Genomic DNA, 19,644 nt, shown 5'->3' on the forward strand with positions numbered 1-19,644 from the left:
GTTTATGGGGTTTAACGTCCCAACGCGACTGAGGCTATGAGAGACGTCGTAGTGGAGGGCTCCGGAAATTTCGACCACCTGGGGTTCTTTAACGTGCACTGACATCGCACAGTACACGGGCCTCTAGAATTTCTCCTCCAAAGAAATTCAACCGCCGCGGCCGGGATCGAACCCGCGTCTTTCGGGTCAGCAGCCGAGCACCATAACCACTAAGCCACCGCAGGAGTTTGACGTCGCCGTCGTTAACAAGTCCGGGCGCAAGCACTCTGACGCCGACAAATATTACTGGCCACGAGTGTCTGGTGATGTCGCACATTATGTGAAAACCTTCCGAGATTGTCAGCGACGAAAGACCCCTCCAACTCGACCAGCAGGATTTCTGAATCCCATTGAACCCCCCTAAAGTCTCTTTCAGCATGTCGGGATGGACTTACTTGACCCTTTCTCGAAGTCAACATCCCGAAATAAGTGGATCATTATAGCGACTGACTACCTGACCCGCTACGCCGAGGCAAAAGCCCTTATAGTGGAACAGCGGCAGAAGTCGCCAAATTTTTCGTGAATGCATTCTTCTGGGACACGGAGCCCCCGATGTGCTCATCGCGGACAGAGGAACAGCATTCACGGCGGAACTGACGCAAGCCACCCTGCGTTACAGCCAAACCTACCACCGAAGAACAACTGCATACCATCCGCAGACCAACGGACTGACCGAGCGCCTGAACAAAACCATCGCTGATATGCTCGCCATGTATGTCGATTCCAAACGCAAGACGTGGGATGTTATCTTGCCTTACATCGTCTTCGCATACAACACCGCAGTGCAGGAGACCACCCAGATGACGCCTTTTAGGCTCGTACATGGCAGGTAGGCCACGACCACGTTAGACGCCATGCTGCCCAATGTTACCGAAGAAGATAACGTCGACATCGCCTTCAACGCGGAGAAGAAGCCCGAAGACTTGCCAGATTACGGATCAAAGACCAGCAGCGGACCGACGCCAGACGCTACAACCTACGAAGACGCAACGCGAAATACAAGCCTGGAGACCTAGTCTGGGTTAGGACGCCCATTCGCCGCCGCGAATTGAGCGAAAAACTTTTGCGCCGCTACAAGGTTCTTCGTCGGCTAGGTGAACTGGACTATGAAGTCGTCCCTGACGAAATGACTGCATCCTAGCGACGCCGCGCACATCCAAAGGTTCTCCATGTCGTACGTCTAAAGCCCCATTATGCCCGCTAAATCACATTGTGTTTACACCTTTGGTGTTAATTTTTTACAGAATCCGCTATAGTTGGCTGCGGCCGCATTATGTACTAAAGCATCGGGTCGATGCTTCTTTGAGAGGGGAGTAATGCCGCAAATGTTCGTAGTGTTTGTTCATTCTTCAAAGCTGCCGGCACGCCGCTTTATCGCTTTCTTTGTGATGCAAGACGCGCCTAGATTGATCTCGATTGATCGCATCCAGGCGGAGCCGACTCTACGTTGTTCAAGAATGCTCTAGTAACTTCACAATTTTTATCTCGAAAATTCCCTATCAGCTTTAAAAAGAGCATGGCTGAGTGCGGCGGCCATTCTGTTCGACGACCGCGCAGCACGCTTGTTGCTACGCCGCCGCCGAGTGATTCAGTTCTTGGCGGGCACAACTCAGCCCAGATAAGGAGTTTCGTTTTGAATACATTCTCACTGTTTTCCTGTTCGCCGGACTGCAGTCACCACAACGTGACAATATTGCACTGGAAATGGATCTGCGAACATGTCGCCTTATCGTGGCCTGTACGCAGGCAGTGGTGGTCGATAGGCCGGAGAAGCCTGTGGTGCAGGTCTGGTGGCTCTGTGAAGACGGTTGTACTTACATGATAAGATATAAGCCAACAGCTCAGCCACCAGCATAATGTCGCGGAGAGTAAAGCTAGTTATTTGATCGGGCTAAGCAGAGTATTTCGGTGTAAATCTCGAGTGAGCACTTCCACAGAAGCTTTAAGTTAATCTAAGGGACCAATATCATTTACTGTTGTCAAATATATTCGGGCCCAGCTTGGGTGAGCATTTCTTTAGGTGTCACAATCTGAAGTTCACAATGGCTCGACCTATCACAGTCAACGCTAAAAGAGTGGTAATTGGTGGTTAGGCTCAAGTAAAAATTTGAAATTGTAAGATAAAAAGGGTTCGTACGGCGGTCTCGCCAACTCTGGGGGAATTTGGAACGCGGGTGCAGGAGGGCCGAAATGAGGGCAGTTTTGTGGTTCAGGGCGTCAGCGAGATGGCCGAACAACGGATGTACAGGTATATCAACTTGGGTTACTCTTAACGCGGCTTCGGAAGGGGGGAGTGTGGGGGGGGGGGGGGGTCCCGAAGGAGGCCCTGGGGCAGGACGGGGTGGTCTACAATGGATAACGTTCCCGAAACAATTAGTATTGGCCGAAGCAAAATTGTCGGAGAGGAAGCACACAGGGTGAATTATATTCGTATGGTGGTCTCTGAACCGGAGGAAGAGGCTGGTAGTGGGTGACCGAAATAACCGAAAGGAGGGTATTTTTCTCATGACCTGAAACGGTGGATGTTAAGATCTGGTTAATATACTCGAGATTTTAAAAGGCCCTTAGCATGGTCTCGCAATCGGACGGGTTCCACGTAGAAGCCTCCTTGGGGAGGTGGTGTCCTAAAAGATGGCATTCTTATCACGCACTGATATTAGGTATCAGGGATAAGTCTCGCCCTTTGACGCTCAATGACCGACCAATGTTTTAGATGGCGTTTTACAACGTTATCAAATTTGTATATGATAAATGAGGGTACCCTAAAAATTGAGGTAAGAAGGGTGAAACACAGTTTAAATGAAGTTCTGTGGAAATTTATATTATGCGCAATTCATGGAAATGGGTTCTAGTGTCTGCTGCGGAGCAGTTCAGGAGTACCTAAAGCCTACGGAGGCAAGTAGGGTGGAAGTAACGCAACACTTGCAACATCGGTTGTGTTCTACAAGGAAAAAGTTTTAAAAAATGGTTGCTGTTTCCCTTAGAACATTGTCAGGGATGCAGAGAGGAGAATGGGAGTTTTTCTCACGGAGGCCCCGACCGACACCTAGAAGAAAGCAGAAAGGGTGTCACACGCATCACAATATAAAGCTCATTACCCTCATCTTGCTTCAGCGCTACAACGTGGCCATTCGACATCGTCGAGAAAGTCAAGGGGACGCGAACAGGCTGTCCCACCTCTGAAATTCCATCTCGCCGGTAGGCTCGGCTCTGACACCATATTGCCGGGTCGGAGGGGTGTGTACGTGGGGCTGTATGCGCGACAGTGCCTTAATATGAAGTTAGAATGACACTGTTCGCCAGGCATTTGGAAGTGCTATGTCCTTGCGTGCTTAAAACTTTTGTCTGCTCTTAAAGGGAAACTGCATAGGTTTTAGAAATCAACGAGCTTAAGTGGGTCGAATGCGTGAAACTTGGAGGTAAAGCATGCGTAGTCTTTTTGGGCTAGCACTTGAAATAGTGAAGTACTCGCCGATTAAAAATCTGGACGCCCTTCAAGCTTCTCCGCAGCGCACAACGCTAAGTGGGGGGGCGCATGATGACGTCATCGAAGGTATCGGTATATTTACAATGCACAAACGCCTGCTTTGAAGGAAAAAAACCAACGCCACCGAAGGAGAACCCTGGCGAGAGTTGTTTGGTAGCGTCTAACGAGTCAGGGCAGGGTGTGGCTGACGACAGCGGTAATTGGAAATAATACCTTCCGTGACGTCACGCTCAGTTTTTCTGCATTCCTCTTGTGCATTGCGGAGAAGAGAAAAATTCAATCGTTGATTACGTCACTATTTTAAATGCTAGTGCAAAACAACTTGGCATGTTTTACCTACACGCTATATAGATTTGAGTCCTTGAATATCGCAAAATTCTCAAAAAAGTGCTGCAATTTCCCTTTAATATGCACATATAGGCCCGTCTGGGCGCTTACTTTCCGTTGTTGTTGTTATTGGCTATTTATTATTGCTAAAAATAAAAATGCAAGGATGCGAGCCGCGGCATCTTCCATCGAAACCTGAAGCACCTGAGCTGCGGCCAGCGGGAACAAAAGTAGAGGGAGAGGAAAAGAAAGAGGGGAGCAATACAGGAAAGGATAAGGATATGGAGGAAATATACACTGCGCACACTCGGTTCGCTTCCGTAACGGATCCAGCCAAAATGATTGCTCAGTCGCGCCTCTTGTCAGCAACAAAAACAAAAAAAAAAGAAACCTTGGTTCCAAAGACTCTTGCGTTCTTTAGTACCATTGGAGGTAGTGAGTGATAGCTGAACTGTTCAATAACATCTTACGTCGCTCTTGGAGCTGCAACTTCAAAATGACTTTTCTATACGCGTGAAAATTCCGGGATGCTTTATTACCTAACCAACCAGGCTAGACCTGAGCGCCCAAGAAATCCTCAAGCTGTGTTGGAAGGTCGTTTCCTCAAGGCCAGACTTTCTTACATTGAAGTACAGAGCGGCATCACCAGCCGTCACATGCGCAGGCATCACAGCTTCCACGCCACTGTCCATGTTGTTACACACGACGGCAACAAGATTAAGGCGTGGGAAAGAGAAAAAAAACATGATTCTTACGTTGTCCTCCACTTTGGTGGAATGCGGGGAAATTGCCGGCGCCGGTGGTAGCTGCATTGAAAACGAGAATACCAATTAGGCCACCGACTCTGCCGGCTGTACAGGAGTCCGATAGACAGCCGAGTCTATTCGTAAATGCAAAGTGAGAGTAAACAGTACAACAGCGTACAATTATTTAACACTCTGAGTAAACACAGGTAACTCAACCCTCACGTGAAATCGAGATGAAAACATCCGAATAGTGACCGGCAACCTTTCTTAAAGAAAACGTGTTTACTGTGGGCACACAGTGTGCCTCTTGAATCACTATGCCAAACGAATATTATGCTACTGTACTGCAGAGACTCGAACACACAGCTCCTTTATGACAATGTGTTTCTGTTCCACTTTTTATGGTTGTGTCTTGATGTTTTGCAGTAATCATTATAGTAGAAAAGAAAGTTGGGGCGCTTGGGTGCCCCGTTTGAGACATGAAAACACATTTGAACAATATAATCAGTCAAAGAAAGATTATAATGGCAGAATACGACGTCCATACGGTAATGAAGCCATCGATGGCGGAGTCCTGCAGCGAGGACCAGTTAGGCTCCGAAGCGAGCGAATGCGTGGCTCATCTTGTAAGCGCTTTGGTTGCATAACCTGAATCTACGAAACAGGGTTAGGCATACGCTGGCGTTGGCGGGGCGCATGGCTCGGAGGAGTGCTCGGTTCGGGCGGAGGACGGCTATAAGACAAAAGTTTTTGCAATTGTTGGTTGCCTTAGAGCATTGTAAGTGATGCAGAGAGGACAATGCGAGTTTTTCTTACGGATTCCTTGAAGGAGTCCTAGAAGAAAGCAGAAGGGTGTCAAACGCAACACAGTATAAAGCTCATGCCCTCAGCATGCTTCAGCGCTAGAACGTGACCTATGGCCAACGCCGAGGCAGCCGTCACGCGAACGCGAACGCGCTGTCCCACCTCTAAAATTTTTTTTCGGAGGAAAGCTCGGCTCTGACACCCTAGTTCCCGCTCGGAGGTGTGTGAACTTGGGGCTGTACGCGCGACAGTGCTTTAATATCAAGTGAACTTCGGAGATAGATACTGTCCGCCAGACATTCGGTGGAAGTGCTGTGTCTTTGCGTGCTTTGTACTTTTGCCTGCTCATAATATGCCCATGTACGCGCGTCTGGGCGCATATTATTCATTGTTGTTGTTAGTGGTTATTTATTATTATTAAAAATAAAAATAGATGGAAAAGATGTTGCTAGCCGCGACATCGTGTTCCAAGAAGTCATAAAAATTAAAAGGTCAAGGTTATATGCGAAATTCACGTTAACTCTCTCACAAAGGACGCCCCGATAGTGGCGGGGCCCGCTAGACTCACCTGCCACTGTAGCCGCCGGGCCGAAAGTGGCGGTGATGATCACGCCCTCCGGAGGTTGCACAGGGAAGGCAGTGGAGGGCTCCGCCGCATTGCGCACCACTTCCCGACAACGGTCAGTCACGGGTGTGCCATCAAGAGCTGGTGGAACTCCTGCATTTCACCCCAAGTCACGTGACCTCGTGCCGTCATCATAATCAGTCCACCGGACTGCGAACAAATTGCTTACTGCGGCAGGTGGCAGTTAACATGCCGCGAGGGGTTGCTCGAGAGGAGCAGCCTGGGTCTTCACAAGCTCAACCGATCGCAGGGATCTATGAATGTAAAGTACGGAATGACCAGTTTCGTATATATGCACGTTAACCATTAACGATATCCAGCTCCGCCTTAACGGTATGGCGCGCTTACGCACTACGTCACGGGCGCCGTCGTGGATCGGAACCAGCGCCTGACCCCGCTTCGATATCCTAGATTACACCCTAGCCGCTGTGATGCGGAAGCATAAAGCGTGCCGGTGGCCTTTCACCGTTGGGCGACTCTTCACGGGGCGAGGGGGGAGTGCAACAATGTATATTTATGTTTTAATGCATTAAACTGTTCCCAAAAACATGCAACCTGTGCACCCCAAGGGTAGGAGGACAACCAGGGCACTGGCTCTGCATCGGAGATCTAAGAAGCCATCAGGTGTCGTCAATGTAAATGCGACTGAGTATTCAGCTCCCGACAGAGCACTTGCAGTGGCAGGGATAAGGGAACACACGCCACAGACCTCTCAGCCTCCATGCTTTCACGTATATCCGCAAGGGCTGCGGAGACAGCCATCGCTTTAGCCATTACAGATTCACCGGCAGATAATTTCGTTAATGACTAAGAGACTGCCATACACAATTTCGCTCGGGACAGAATCGCACAGTTCACTATGAATATTCTTAACGAGATTCCCTCCCGAGATAGGGACAATGAATTTATGTGGATGCCGGCAAACTCTGGCAACACTGGAAACGATGCCGCTCACCACACAGCCCGAGGTTTAGTCGGCCGGGCAGTGACAACTTCCTCTCTGGGGACAGCTAAGGATAGCCTAATCTCATTTCACGATCCAATCCACTCCTTGGAGTAAGGAAATTTCAGCTCCCGCACAGAAGCTAAATAAAGAGCAAGAAATCACCTGGAGAAGAATCAAACTCATTCCCTAACCCTCTAGTTTTCTCCCATATGTTCCCAAACAAATCTTCTCCCAAATGCACCCTGTGCGATGAGACAGCTCCCTTCAACCATGTACTCTGCGGATGCAAGCTTGACACTCCCCTCCAGAATAACGGGAAATCCTGCTTTCAGACGACTTGGAGACCCTACTGCGCGGCTTGGACCCGGACATACAAGATCGGATCCTTAAGCGCGCCTATGAGGCCATCATTAGGCTTGACCAGCTGGCCATCTAGTAGGGCGATATCTATCCCGACTATAAATAAAGATTTCTTCTCTCCTTTCTCTTCCGTCTCGTAGAGCGTTACCAGTCTAGTCCTCTCTCGGCGAAAATCCGTGGCCTGTATGTCAGCACAGGCGATGATGCGATGCTATGCTGCAAATCTACCTTAGCTGTATAGGTTAGAAATTCGCTTTTGCTCTGGTCACCATCTTCATAGTGCAGTCTTTGAATTTCCTTTTGCCCTCGATTTGTCGTTACGCCACTGCTTGAGCTTCTTCTGCCACTGCAGGCTTCTGCGGACGGGGGGGGGGGGGGGGGGGGGGATTACTGAGGGTCATCTGGAGAAGAAATATTCCGGCCCATGAGGGCGCCCCAGATACACCCACGCATGCACGGACACCGCTGCTTTATGGCCGAAAGAGGACCGTTAACGCAGTAGCACAGAAAAATATATGATGGCACAAGCTCCCACTCTCATGCAGAGTTGCCCATTCACACCCAAAAATTCTGGACAAAAGCATTTAAGAACGGGAAAATGAGTTTTTGAGCGCAAGGTTTGCGTAGATAGTAAGTTTTCGCCATAACGACTTTACTCCCGTGTGTCTGCAGTCTCGCATTTTTTTGCTATTAACCGTTTCTGCTATCGTCAAAAGCGTTTCCCGACGGTTTTGTATTGCAGCCTAAACTGCTCGATGCCAGCGATGGAAACGCTTTAAAAGAAAGATTTTGCTACGTATTCGAAGAATGCATCCCGTATACCATGAATATTTCTATACCAGAGCCTTACAGTTTTCCGATGTTAAAAATTTCTGTCCAAGAATGTTAAACATGCAAGCGACAAGGGCACACGCTAGCTGGATATCGAAGCGGCGGTTCCGAACTACGTACGGCGCACGTAAGGTAGGAGTGAGGGTACAGAGATGCTTGCGCGAAGGTCGAAAGGGCTCGAACGTTCTGTTAGGCGGCCGAGAACGCATTTCTGCTTTTTTTTCCCCAACTCCCGCAAAATTCCGCTCGCGACAGTACCTACTCAAATGGCCTGACTACATGTTTGGTTTGATGGAATAACGTCCCAAAGCGACTCGGACTATGAAAGCCTCTAAAGTAGAAGCCTCCGGATAGGAGGAGATCTAGCTCACCTTAGGAGATTACTCAGATGAAAATATGATCGATTTGCGCAGTTCGGCCAAATGCGAATTAGTTACGCTTGGCGTTCAGTTTAAAGGCGAAAGCCTTTAATGACTCATCATTCCGTCCGTAAGCCACACTACAGGTGTCAATCATCCCGATGACGTCATAAGTGATGTAATATGGCATAACCAGAAATCACTGAATTCATTGTTGTATTGTAGTCGAAATCGTTATTTACTAATTAGCCATTAATTAGTATTATTACCTAGTCTTTAATCACTTATTAGTAATTAGGCATGGATTCGTTATAATTATTAAGCCATTGAATGATAATATTTAATTATTAATTCGTAGTTGACTAGTATTCAGTAATTTGTAATTTAATAATCGGTTAGCAATTGGTAGTTGGATCATCGTAGCTATGGTGGCGCTCGCGTCGCTCCTTACTGCGCATGCGCTTGGTTCCTTGGTGGCGCCACCGTCGCGAGGCGCTGACATTTCAGCCAACCGAGTCAGACGTCTCCTTTCATTCGCAAACAGCATTCAATCAACAACAGAAGCAGCCTAAGGGGCGCACAAAGGCTCTCGCCTCCCGCAATTTAGATCGCCAAAGTTCCCCATGAATTTTCACTTCTGTTCCAGTGTTCAGATCCAGCGTTCACGGATTGTTCGGATAGCGAAAAGGGTTTAATGTTCCTATATGCGGAACTGGTCATTCTACTATAATCATAGATCCCTGGTAGTCCTCCTACCACTCCTGGCGCTGTCATGCAGCGGTCAAGCGATCCGCCACTGCTCTTCTACGGCAACTGCTGCCATCGGCGGGACTTGGGTTGTCTGGATTGGGCTGAGACCCAGGTTGCTCATCCAGAGCAGCCTCTCATGATTAAGTGAGCGGCCGCCTCACGCGGTGGTCAGGCTGCTCACCTGCCTGCCACAAAAAAAGACTTCAGACAAACAGGCAGACGGGCCGAAACGGCTAAATTCTGCGTATGGCCACTATAAATGCTAGCGCACAATAAAACTCAGGCTTTACAATACCGGAACCACCCTTCACCGTTGGTGCTTTCGGGAGCAGCCCTTATCTTCCACATCGACACAATCAAAGCTGCCGCATGGCATAGTAGGGATGGGCATGACGCATACTCACTCGTCTCGACCTCCGCCAAAAAGAGACCATAGGCCAAGCTCTGCCAGATGCTTTCTTCTGCCAGTAATGCCAGTCCATAACCACTGCAGGATCAACTGCATTACGTTCATATCCCTCGCTGTGTGCAGGTGATCTTGAAGTATTACTGATATTGAAGTATTGAAATCGTCGTCGTTATTTGACACCTGGGCAAAGAGGAAAAAAGCTGGCTTCATCATCTAAACGGCACAATTATGTCGCAAGAGAAAGCCGTCAGCTACATGCGGTGTCTGATGTCGAACGGATATAGTGAAGGAGCGGATAATTCGTGGAAGGCATGCCGTCTGCGAGCAACTCTGCTCAATTTGGAACAAAAGTTGCAATTTAGTACAAACAGCGCTGGTGTGGCGTGGAATACGAATTCGCTGGTTTTACGACCAGGTCCACAGTACTTGGAGGTTTCGTGGTGGGCCCAGCATCCATCCCAAACAGATAAACCAAGCAAGCCAGGTATTGGGAGACAGGCCGACTGATCCAACGAACCCCATAGGAATAGCTGGATCGTTGAAACTCTGCACGGAGAATGTGGCGTCTCGTAGATCCCGAGCTAGTTGAGAGAAAACTGACGCAAACCAATATTTTAATTTTGCCCGACGTTTCGGGACCAACTCGGTCGTTTGTTCAGAGGCGACTAAAGTGTGCCAGCAGCAGCGGGGTGTTGCCTTCGCTCTCCCTTTGTTAGCACGTGGCGGAGTCCACTAACGTACGCAGAGGGGAGCGGTCCTGGAGTTTATTCATCGCTGCCTTTGTGAGACGGATGTGCCATGACTCCACATGTCGCCTCTTGAACAGACAGATTCACAACAGCGCTACGGAACGAGGACAGAAGGAACACGAAAAACACAGGACGGGCGCTGTATTCCTTCTGTCCTCGTTCCGTAGCGCTGTTGTGAATCTGTTTATTAAGAATGAACCAACTAGCCCACACCAAAATTCTCTTGAACAGGTCTGGCTCCACGGGACGCTCACCTCCTCGGAGGCTATTGGGTGGTCGGCGCCGCACTCGCAGTGTTCTGCGAGGGGGTTGGATTCCGAATTCTTTCCCATTTCTTACTATGACCAAAACACCTTGTCGTTTATAAAATCCGGTGCTCCAAGTTCCCGGCTTCATACGTCGGCGAAACAAAAAAACCTCCATCAAAGAATAATGCAACACAAAAATGACATCCGGCTAATGAATTCTGAATCCAACCCCCTCGCTGAACACTGCGAGCGCGCCGACCACCCAATAGCCTTCGAGGTGGTCAGCATCTTGGCCGGCTCAGATGATGCTTTCGTTCAGATCCCGAGCTCATTAGTAATCGTCCTCGCGCGCAGGAGCACACAGGTTCATCAATCATACGAGACTGACGCGTACCGGAGAATAGAGCATAGGGCATACATTGCATATATATTGATTCCCGAGTGTATCCAACTTGTTCCACATTATCTCTCCATTAATGAGGTTGCGTCCAGTAAAGAACAACGGACTATTTCGCTGATCTCTACAGAGCAGTGCATGGAACGATCCGCAGTCGCCAGCCATGCACATTTCCTAGTCTCATACCTAGTATCATAGAGATCCATTTCTTAGTCTCTAGTTTCTTAGCCTTTCCTAGTCTTTCTAGTCACGTAGAGTTATCCAGGATGTTCTCAAGCTAAGTAAGGGGTATGTGAGCGAATATATGAGCACGCGTTCACTATAGCGGAGAAGCCGACGGCACAGGTGTCGCTTTCACTTTGTTAGCGCAATGAATACAAGAATGTGGAGAACCCCGAACATACCGAATAAGTGCCTTATATTTACGTTGTTACTTCAGCCTCGGAAATATTACCTTCACGCATTGCAGTAACCAACCTGGATAATGCTGTTCAGCACCATCATAGCGGTGTATTCCCCCTTCCGCCTGTATAAAGTCGTCGAGGTCCACCAGAGCCCTGTTTGAGAGAGAAAAAAAAACGAATTGTGGGTCAGATAGCGATCGACGCAACGGCAAAGGCGTATTAAGAAATCACGCCTGTGAAACGGGATGCTGCTTTTCATTCTGCACATTCTGCTCATTGGAGGTAGCGCCAGTATAATGAGCCATCGAAAAGCGCCTGTGAGAGATTGCCGTAGTAAAGTTTCAGGTTCTTCTTCTTCTTCTTTGCACCAGAGGTGCACCGCCAGAGACGGTTTGTTCCAACTTGAAGACTTGAAGACACAGGGATAAAAATAGGCAATAACTGAGGTTTATGTACAGATATTTACAGCGTACAGAAGTTTAGACACTCGAGACAAATTAAACGGCAAAAGGACAAACCAAACAACAAAAAGGTGGATCTGGCTAATACTAGGGGAGGCCCCTACTCGGCGTGGCCGAAGATGCGTCGCATTTTCACCTTAGCGCAGAACCCCGCTTCCGGCTCCGGAGCCCAGTTTTAAAGCCCTAAAGGCCCAGCCCACATTCGGTAACTTCCAATCATGTTTCGCTCTTAACATGGTTGCTTCATCCAGGGCATGGCCAGCCCTCCAGCTTCCGTAAGGTAACACCCTTTCCAAAAAAACAAACGCACGGTCGTGCCAGCACGTGTGCGAATCGGTACCGCGGGTGGGGGGACACCCGTATACTTGCCGGCGCGTTCGCGAGCGGCCGCGTTCCAAGAAAGGAGACGCTTCGCTTTGAGCACCCGCAGCCGCGTTCCGATGACCCCACGCACACTACCGATACCTTACACGCCCTTCCCAAGATTCTACAAAGGGCTCAAATGCCACTTTTAGAATTACAGCAACAAGGGATCGGTCAAACTCATGAAATCGCCGCAAGGGCGACGTACAGAGGGCAAAACACATATCGTGTCATCACAGGCAAACAAAACCTGACGCAAAATGCACACGCGCACCAACAAAACAAGCGAAATACACACATTCAAGTACGCGTTTCACACAATCAAATACATACAGTGGCATGCCTGGCGTGCGCCGTAACACAGCGTCCAAGTTCGTGCGTTGCACCCAGTTCGCCACCTCCAAGAACACACCCTCGTCCTGCTCGCGAACGAGCGCACACACACACACCGACACTCGAAACTGGAGCGTTCACTAACACTCGTACGATGTCCTTAAGTGGCCACGTGAGCCTCCTTAGTCGCACCGAGCGTCCCTGTGTACATTCGAGCCGCCACGTGTTGTCAGTAACACAATTAACGCCTAAACGGTAACTCACTCATTAGGCTGGCGCCACAACGGGGCGTGAACTGAAAAGACGGTGCCCTCCAGGATCGAAAACGTTGTGGTACCCGATGGGCCCAAATCCCCGATCACGCGACGCCCTTGAGGGCACGCTCTCTTCGGCGCACCAATACGAGACGCGTGCTGCGTAAGGAGCATAGCCCCTGTCTAGTGTAATCATATTAGTGCGGCCGCTTCTGCCACATGGGATTTGGCGTACTGCAGCACGGAACGTACTGCTCCACGCGCTGACTTTCCACGTGAAGGCCACGCACCTGCCTCCAGCTACTCTGCTTCGTTTGGGGCCATTTGCACCTTTACTGCACGGGAAAACTTCGACATTGCCGTTCCATGCTTGATCGGCGCTTGCCGGCTTCGTGGCATAGTCTGAGGCTGCATGAGCTCCCTCGCAGTCGCTTGACCCTAATTTGCCTTGTGACAAGTCGCCACGCATCTCGTCCACAAAGGACCTGGTGGGACACACGTCGGGTGCGTTCAACTGCGCGTTGCCCTGCCCGGTCGGCCCAGCAAGCCCGCCTCCGTTCTCTGGCTCGCATGGAACGCTCTTTCCATCAATGACGCTACGGGGCCCTTCATGCCCTATGCCCGACACAGTGTGCCGTTCCAGCAACGTTACACTTTCTCCTGTCACAAGCTCGCCGATCTTACATCTGTAGTCACTGGCCGTTTCCTGCTGCACGAAATGCTGTTTTTCACAGCTTGCTTGGGACTGCGTTTTCGGAATTGTCAGAGTGATTTCCAACAATCCTGAACTCGCGTCCGCGTCCCTGGTCTCATTAGGGGTTGAGCTAACTTGTGCAGCTGGATCGTCGGAGTGCGCGTTCACCGCCTCGAATACCGCAACGCTGCGCTCCGTCACGATACTTTCTTCACGAGAGATTACAGTTTCGTGGAAAGCTGGCTCCCTCTTTTCTTCTGCCTGGCTGTTTTCTTGACCTGTGCTTGACAGGTATATTCCTTTGTCTTCCAGCACAGGCGGCCTCGCCTCTCGCGACTCGGAGTAGTTGTCCCTCGCTAGTTCACTAGCTCTCTTAGACTCCTTGAGCTCAGCGAGCTCCAGCGCTAGCTGCTGGCGCTTTGCTTCTAATTCCTCCAAGACGCACTTAACATCCTGAGGTTTCTCCTCGCACAGCGGCGCCCTTCCTCCATTCACTTTCGCAAGTTCAGCCTGAAAGTACGCTAAGCGCGCCTTCGCTAATTCCACTTGGTACCTCACATCAAGTGAGGGCCGGCTTGGATAGCTCTCCATACCGCCGTCTGTACTCCTCAACTGTCCTACCAGCTCGAATACATGCACAGGGACGCTAACAATGCGACGAAGGAAACTCACAGTTTCGATGCGTCGATCCGCATTGCCAGCTCCTTGGCGTCGCAGTCCACCGCCACTTTCATCGGACGCTGCGATGAGCTGTCGCACGCCGCTGGTCCTGTGCACGTTGTCACTTGCTGCGACCCGCCGGTGGCCGTCGAGTTCTCGACGCTCTGCCTTCCTTGACCGGACGCAGTCCCGCGTCGCTGGTCCGCTGCAGTGGCCCTTGCCGTTGTCTCTCCGCAGGTCCTTTTTCGAACGCTGCTGTTGACTGATCGTCGCCTTTCTCCCTGCCGTCAGCCTTCTTCCTGCGCCGTCTTCCGATGGCCGCAGGATCCTGTCGACTGCGCCAGTAAAGTTTCAGGTTCTTCTTCTTCTTCTTTGCACCAGAGGTGCACCGCCAGAGACGGTTTGTTCCAACTTGAAGACTTGAAGACACAGGGATAAAAATAGGCAATAACTGAGGTTTATGTACAGATATTTACAGCGTACAGAAGTTTAGACACTCGAGACAAATTAAACGGCAAAAGGACAAACCAAACAACAAAAAGGTGGATCTGGCTAATACTAGGGGAGGCCCCTACTCGGCGTGGCCGAAGATGCGTCGCATCTCACCTTAGCGCAGAACCCCGCTTCCGGCTCCGGGGCCCAGTTTTAAAGCCCTAAAGGCCCAGCCCACATTCGGTAACTTCCAATCATGTTGCGCTCTTAACATGGTTGGTTCATCCAGGGCATGGCCAGCCCTCCAGCTTCCGTAAGGTAACACCCTTTCCAAAAAAACAAACGCACGGTCGTGCCAGCACGTGTGCGAATCGGTACCGCGGGTGGGGGGACACCCGTATACTTGCCGGCGCGTTCGCGAGCGGCCGCGTTCCAAGAAAGGAGACGCTTCGCTTTGAGCACCCCCAGCCGCGTTCCGATGACCCCACGCACACTACCGATACCTTACAGTCGTCACATCATTTTACTGCAAGCAGTATAGAGCTGGCAAATATTCGATTCAGGCACGCACGCTAAACACAAGGTGTAACAGCTTTAGAATGCAGTTCACATCGATTTACCCTTAAAGCCCTTGTATTCTGTAGAAGCTGTGTTTTCGTTCTTTGTTTGGTTTGGTTTGGTTTGGTTTGGTTTGGTTTATGGGGTTTAACGTCCCAAAGCGACTAAGGCTATGAGAGACGCCGTAGTGGAGGGCTCCGGAAATTTCGACCACCTGGGGTTCTTTAACGTGCACTGACATCGCACAGTACACGGGCCTCGAATTTCTCCTCCAAAGAAATTCAGCCGCCGCGGCCGGGATCGGTTCTTTGTCTATTTCAAGTCTTCATATTATCCATGCCCTTATCCTTGTGATAGAGCTCACCTTACGAGAATACATGCGATAAAAAATACGATGATCGATTTGCGTAGTCAGGCAAAATGCTAATTTTATGCGCTAGCAGGTCAGTTTTTCACTTTCTGTTCCGGTGCTCAAATCCACTGTTCACGGATGGGAGCTGTTCGGTCAGAGATAATGGGTTAATGTCTGTATATGCGGAATCGGCCATTCTCTACATTCGTAGACCCCTGAGAGTCTTTCTAGCACTCCTGACGCAGTGGTGCCGCGGTCAAGCGATGCGCCACTGCCCTTCTATGGCAGGTGCTGGCATGGGTGGGACTTGGATTGCTTGTGTTTGTTTGCGATCTAGGTTGCGCTCCCAGAGCAGCCTCTCACGATTAATTGAGCTGCCGCCCCACACAGTCGCCAGGCTGCTCACTTGGCTGCCTCAAAACTGGCTTAAGGGAAACAGACAGACGGACAGAAAGACACACAACGTCTAAATGTGGGGAATGGCCACCATAAGTACTAGAGCACTAAAAAAAAAACTCTGCAACTTACACTACCGGAACCGCCATTCGCCGTCGGCTCTTTCGGGCGCAGCCATTATCTTCGGCACTGACAACAGTAAAACTGCCATATGACGTATTACGGATGAGCATGACGCATACTCACTCGTCTTGACCTCCGGCAAAAGCAGACCAGAGGCACAAGCTCTGCCAGATGCTTTCTTCTGCCAGTAATGCCAGTCCATAACCACTGCAGGATCGACTGCATTGCGTTCATATCCCTCGCTGTGTGCAGGTGATCTTGAAGCATTACTCTCCGCATCTCCTGAGCGGTCAGAGTATTGAAATCGTCGTCGTTATTCGACACCTGGGCAAAAGGGAAAAAAAATCTGGCTTCTTCATCTAAACGGCGCAATTATGTCGAAGGAGAAAATCGTCAGCTACAAGTGGAGTCTACTGTCTGGCGGATGCAGTGAAGGAGCGAATAATTCGTGTGCGGCACTGCCGCCTACGATAAACTCTGCCCCCTCTGCAACAAAAATGGCGATATTTTACAAAGTAGGACTCGTGTGGCATGAAATACGAATTCGCTGGTTTTTAGGATAAAGTCCTCACCAAAAAGGAACTGTTTTAGCTGTGGATATACAGGCAAAAAAGATTGCCATCGGTCCAGAAGTTTTCGTGAGCTAACAAAATGAAATTCCCGGGAAGTTAAGCGTCCCTTCATGTAAACGTTCCCAGTGGGCATGTTTCTCAGGGGTATGATCACTGCCATAGAGGGTTCAGCTTAAGTTAAGGACAACGCAACGAGTTATGGAAAGGAAAATGATAGGTGTAACGTTAAGAGAGACATGAAGTGGGCAGAGTGAGTGAGGGAACAAACGCGGATTAATGACATCTTAGTCGAAATCAAAAGGAAGAAACGGGCTTGGGCAGGGCATGTAATGCGAAGGCAAGATAACCGATGGTACATAGGAGAAACAAACAGGATTCCAAGAAAAGGCGAGTGTAGCAGTAGCAGTGAGATTAAGTTAGCAGGGATGCGGTGGCCGCAGATGGCAAGGGAAAGGTTTAATAGGAGACACACGGGAGAGGCCTCTCCCCTGCACTGGGCGTTAACACGCTGATGGTGACGAAGCATTCTACCACATTTCATTGGACAATTTTCAGTGTTCAGAACTTTGGCAAAGTTTAACAGCATTTGCGCTTTTTAGCATATAGTAGATTCTGCTGTGCGGTGTAATAACGAAAACTTACTGCCGTGAAGTCACTCAAGTGATAGGCACAAGGCGGTGAGGATCGTACAAGAAGAAAGAAGTGATGCTCGATGCACAAGAAATAAATCTGAAGAACCCATCATGCGAACAATTAACTAGCCAATGGTGTTTGATTTGGTAGACGGGGTTTAACGTCCCAAAGCGACTCAGGCTATGAGAGACGCCGTAGTGAAGGGCTCCGGAAATTTCGACCACTTTGGGTTCTTAAACGTGGTTGGTTGGTTGGTTGGTTTATGGGGTTAAACGTCCCAAAGCGACTAAAGCTATGAAAGACGCCGTAGTGGAGGGCTCCAGAAATTTCGACCACCTGGGGTTCTTTAACGTGCACTGGCATCGCACAGTACACGGGCCTCTGGAATTTCTCCTCCGAAGAAATTCAACCGCCGCGACCGGGATCGAACCCGCGTCTTTCGGGTCAGCAGCCGAGCACCATAACCACTGAGCCACCGCGGCGGCGGTTCTTAAACGTGCGCTGGCATCGCACAGTACACGTCATTCTAGAATTTCACCTCCATCGAAATTCGTCCGCCGCGGCCGGGATCGAACCCCCGTCTTTCGGGTGAGATGTGTTTCTTCGGATTCATCTCTAGTGCATGGAACGTCACTGAAGTGGTTCGCTTCGCCACATCCGTGCATCCTCTCGATTACGCCCAACAGCCATTAGCGTGAAAATAGATGTCATGCTTCTCTCACGAGTCTGCACATTATTATGCAAGATGCATGCGGTCGAATCCGCAACCGTGACTGTATCTCCTTGGTGGTGCAATTCATTTTCCTCGAAATCATAACGCTCAACTGTTGACAATACACGGAGTCGGCGAATAGGCGAGGCTGCAAGGGATAGTGACATTAGGTGAGCATCCTTTATATTTGTTCGCAATTCCAGTTCTTGAAAATCATTTCACCCAGCACTACACGAGCTCGAAACCGATCGGAACAATCGCGAAGTGGGTCACGCAAATCATAGTAAATCGATTAGTTTTTAAGTATTCGTCCTTTAAGATTTATTCCACTTTGATGAGAAATGCACTGTTATAACGCGATAGAATTAAGTCCCCGTTCCGCAGAAAATTCGCCGTCGTCACCGTCGTCGTTGAGGGAAAAATCGACCCGAGGTCGGGTGCCTCACGTGACCCAGCCTATGGCCAACCTGGGGCACGAGATTCTCCTCTCCCTCGCGCAACCCACCATGGTCGCAAAATGGGCCGGACACATGACATTGTCACCTCGTGGTTTACGGGGGTTTAACGTCCCAAAGCGACTCAGGCTATGAGGGACGCCTTAGTGAAGGGCTCCGGAAATTTCGACCACCCGGGGTTCTTTAACGTGCACTGACATCGCACAGCACACGGGCCTCTTGAATTTCGCCTCCATCGAAATTGGACCGCCTCGGCCGGGATGGAACCCGCGTCTTTCGTGTCAGCAGCCGAGCACCACAACCACTGAACCACCGCGGCGGCGAAACGCTAAATATTACACAATTAATGGAAAAACTTGAGCTTATAAGGCACACGTGCAATCAGCCTAAAAGGAAATGAAATTATAAAAAAAATTGTGGGGGATTTACGGCGGAAACCTTGTCTACAAACATGCACAGTCTTCTGCAGTCTTGTAAGACAGCTTCTACGATATTTAGTCTAACGATCCCCGCCATCTTCAAAGCACGCCCGAGAGCAACAGGCTATCCAGCCGCAACACCATCCGGTGCACCTGTTTTTGTTGCGGAAGCAACACTACGCTAGATGCGAGGGATTTCGCGGAGCCCCCGAGAGCCCCAACTGCGCATGCGCGAGGAGCGAGTGACGTCAGAGCAGCGCGGAGCCGCCGCCGACTCCTCCGCTGCGCGGGTGACTCGGAGGTGCCGTCGCCGGTTCGCCAGCAGTGCATTCTCCAGGAGGAGTGACGTCACACGGCGCACAGCTGCTGTGCTGGGGCCACTGCCAGCTCCTCCGCTACGCGGGTGACTCAGAGGTGCCGCTGCGATTTCTGCGCCATTGCTTAAGCAATTCTACTCGGGATGGTCATTGGTCAAACCACAGCCAATTTTTCTTTTGAAGAAGTCCATTCCAACCCATTTGGGAATCGATAACACTTGCTCTTATGAGTTTGACAAATGCCGTCCCTGTAAATCACTCGTAAATCAATCATTCATAAGCACTGCCAGTGCTTGTACTTCCGCAGAGCTGAACAGTGAAAAATATACATTATTTATGTTGTTTATTTCCTTCCCGCCTTGTATTCATGGTGAAATTGGTGCACGACAACCAATTGGCTAAGAAACACTGTATCTGAGAGCAAAGAGC

General features: G+C 49.9%; 2 protein-coding genes across 18 annotated transcripts in view; both read right to left on the reverse strand.

Moving 5' to 3' along the window:
- LOC149332453 (uncharacterized) overlaps positions 1-19,644 on the reverse strand; it is a 200,834-nt gene that overhangs the window by 144,152 nt on the left and 37,038 nt on the right. The gene's annotated exons all lie outside the window — the stretch shown is intronic.
- Positions 16,292-19,644, reverse strand: part of LOC149332456 (uncharacterized) — a 160,344-nt gene continuing 156,991 nt past the window's right edge. For 14 of the 15 annotated variants that reach the window (XM_089558017.1, XM_089558008.1, XM_089558009.1 and 11 more), the window contains one exon: positions 16,439-18,172. In XM_089558017.1, coding sequence (XP_089414143.1) covers positions 17,943-18,172 — 230 coding nt within the window. In that variant the 3' untranslated portion in view covers positions 16,439-17,942. The other variant, XM_089558016.1, reaches the window with a different exon arrangement.

Source organism: Amblyomma mixtum, chromosome 8, assembly GCF_055824585.1.
Source record: "Amblyomma mixtum isolate Tamu chromosome 8, ASM5582458v1, whole genome shotgun sequence".
Taxonomy (NCBI): domain Eukaryota; kingdom Metazoa; phylum Arthropoda; class Arachnida; order Ixodida; family Ixodidae; genus Amblyomma; species Amblyomma mixtum.